General features: G+C 47.6%; 1 protein-coding gene across 1 annotated transcript; it reads left to right on the top strand.

Moving 5' to 3' along the window:
- The first annotated feature begins 836 nt into the window (after positions 1-836).
- On the top strand, positions 837-1,614 carry LOC120966919 (small polypeptide ROTUNDIFOLIA LIKE 2). The gene has a single exon (XM_040393511.3). The coding sequence runs from the start codon at positions 942-944 to the stop codon at positions 1,059-1,061; it is 120 nt and encodes a 39-aa protein (XP_040249445.1). The 5' UTR covers positions 837-941; the 3' UTR covers positions 1,062-1,614.
- Positions 1,615-2,789: the final 1,175 nt, after the last annotated feature.

Raw genomic sequence — 2,789 nt, 5'->3', positions numbered from 1 at the left:
AAAGAGGAGAGAGATGGTGGCTTGCACCTTTCCAATGCATTTTTTACTCCACTCCATAATTTGTCCTAAAATTTCTATATGTACACTTTTCACCGGATGGATGGAGTATATCTCTACTATGGAAAACGAAGATCATGCATCACCAGTTCACCACATTGTTTTGGTGTCACTTAATTAGTTTTATCAAGAAAATAACTTGCATTTTTCAAATGAGATTGTGTAAGCTTGCAGCGAGTCTTGTGGAGGAGCTGTTAAAGCGATAATTAATGCGGTCAAAGGATTGGCACTGAAGAAACAGAAGGAATGTCTATCCTGTGGAAGATTGTCATGGGCTTAACTTATTACAATTTCCCAAGATCGCACAGTGCCCACATTCAGTGCATTCTTGGAAGATTCATCCGTTTCATAGTTGCACCATTCCAGAGATCTATCGAGATCAGAGACCCCTTTCTTGGAGGTACAAAACAACCTGCGTTCATGCATCTACCGTACCTTTTCTGCATCCATGGATGGCCAGCTGTCAACTCAATCTTGTCCAGCATGTTCCTCCACAATGTAATCCCGTCTCTGAATTACTAGATAATCACGAAGAGTGTGCAATCTCCTATGTAATTAGCCAATAAAATACGATGTCGATAAGCTCCGGTGTCAGGGGGGTGCCTCCTAGTCCATAAGCAAAACTTGTTGCAGGTGGGAGGTATGATGGTCTTGTGGTACAATATCTTATACTCTCAGCACCCCCCCCCCCCCCCCCCCCCCCCCCCTCCCCTTCCCCCCTGCTCTGCACCTGCACTGAGACATCTCTATATAAGACCCAGTATCTTTCACTTTCATTCCAACAATTAGGGTCCTTGCACCAGTTAAGCTTTGTGTAAAAGGAACACCACACAAACCTTAGACAAAGCCCCTTTTTTGGTACATCAACTACCAAGTGTTGAGCCATGAAGGTTGGGAACCAGATGAAGCAGATGGGGAGGCTGAACAAGGCGCTCAAGGAGAAGAGGGCCAAGCTCTACATCATCCACCGCTGCGTCGTCATGCTCCTCCGCTGGAGTGATTGATCCATCCGTCGATCTGTTCGCCACAGATTGATAGATGATCATTCGTTTGTTTCAGCCGATCAATCCCTTCTGTTTTGGATCTTTTTTCACCCTGCCGATGATGCATTCGGCGGGGTTGCAGATTCCAGCTGTCCGGCGGCATGGCCGATATGTAGTGTATGCATGGATGATATCCATTCATGATGCATGCATTGTGCAGCCTATGTTTGCATTTTAGGAGGGATTGATCGGTTGATGGGTTGAAGTTTTCCTTTCCATTTGTTTTTTCACCTGCCTCTTTGGAGGCAGGGGTGTGAGGAGAGGACGCAGGAGCACTCAACTACCAAAGTTGATGCGCTTCCGTTCTCTTCCACAAATGGAGAAGGTTGATATAGATACCAGTTCATTTCGTTGCTGCGACTGATCCAGTTCAGTTGGCTACAAATTAATGATGTCGATGCTGATCAATGCATGATTCTGAAGAAGATTAAATAAAACGATGATCTTGTGGATTATCCTGCTGGGATGTTGCTTTTCGACATGTAATCTAATCTGAAGATGTTGCGTTTCGTTCCGATCCTTGTATTGTAATGTTGCTGTCCAGGACATGGTTTCTGTTCTTGTGTTTGTATTGTAGCTGGTTTACCCCAGCATGAAGATTTTATCTTTCTGTTAAATAAAAATAAAAGCTGGGCTGTGAAGCCTTTTTTTACTTCTAAGAAACATTGATTTTTGAAGTGTCTGCAAGAAGATTATCTCACACGACTTTGACTTCTGCCCATTGTATTAAATAGCGCGCTATGCCTCTTAGGGGTGGATCTCTTCTAAACGCTATAGCACGTTATTTAAAATGTTTATTCATGTGTTTGATGAAAAAGGATTTCCCCCGCTTTATATTGTAAAGCAACCACTGCATTACAAATTGAACAAGCTAAAACAAAACAAAAGAGAGAAATGGCAAAGATACATGATACCAAAGGAGCCTCTAACAAGCAACGAATGCACCAAGTGCAAGCTTCAGCATTGTGGCCGTCGGCGAACAAGAGCCAGCACACGACGCAATGGAGACAAGGTAATGGCCCACTGCAGGAGGATTGCCACGCTCTGTCAACTCCCAAGAGGCCAGCCATTGTCAGTCCGCCATCCGCCTCTGCCTCCGAAGAAGCCCCCCTGCCCTCTATTCCTGGACCGGAGGACACTATGTTGTCGACATGCAGAGTCGCTCACCACCGAGCTCACATGGACGGGACCAACGGGTGGCTAGGGAGAGGACGACAGGCACGGCCACTGCACCATGCAACTGCACACCCCAACATCGCCACCGCCGCGCGTAGGCATCAAGTTCAATCGCAAGTAGACGAGCGGGAACACCACTGGAGATAACCGGCAGACCACAACCCACGTCATAGGTTCCACCACCACTCTGCCTTCCCAAGGTGGTGTCTTCAAGAAGAAAACGACACCGGCGCGTTGTCACCACCCAATCCGGAGACTTTGGGCTTTCACCCGGGACGGAAAGGAGAGAGTGAGGGCAGGATCACGATGTCGCCGTCAAGAAGGTGAACGACGTCGAAGCGCCACCGGCGTCGTGATCATAGCAACCGGCCAAGGGTTTCCCCCAATCCATCCCTACCAGACCCTCAGCCCCACAAACCGCCAAATTCGGTGAACAGACAACGTTGGCAGCGCCAGCTAGCGAGGCAGGAAGAAGCTCCAGGGAAGGCCTCCGTCTTCAGATCCGCTACAAGG

This window comes from Aegilops tauschii, chromosome 1, assembly GCF_002575655.3.
Source record: "Aegilops tauschii subsp. strangulata cultivar AL8/78 chromosome 1, Aet v6.0, whole genome shotgun sequence".
NCBI lineage: Eukaryota > Viridiplantae > Streptophyta > Magnoliopsida > Poales > Poaceae > Aegilops > Aegilops tauschii.
The sequence above is the reverse complement of the archived record's forward strand: the minus strand, read 5'-3'. Positions and strand labels throughout refer to the sequence as shown.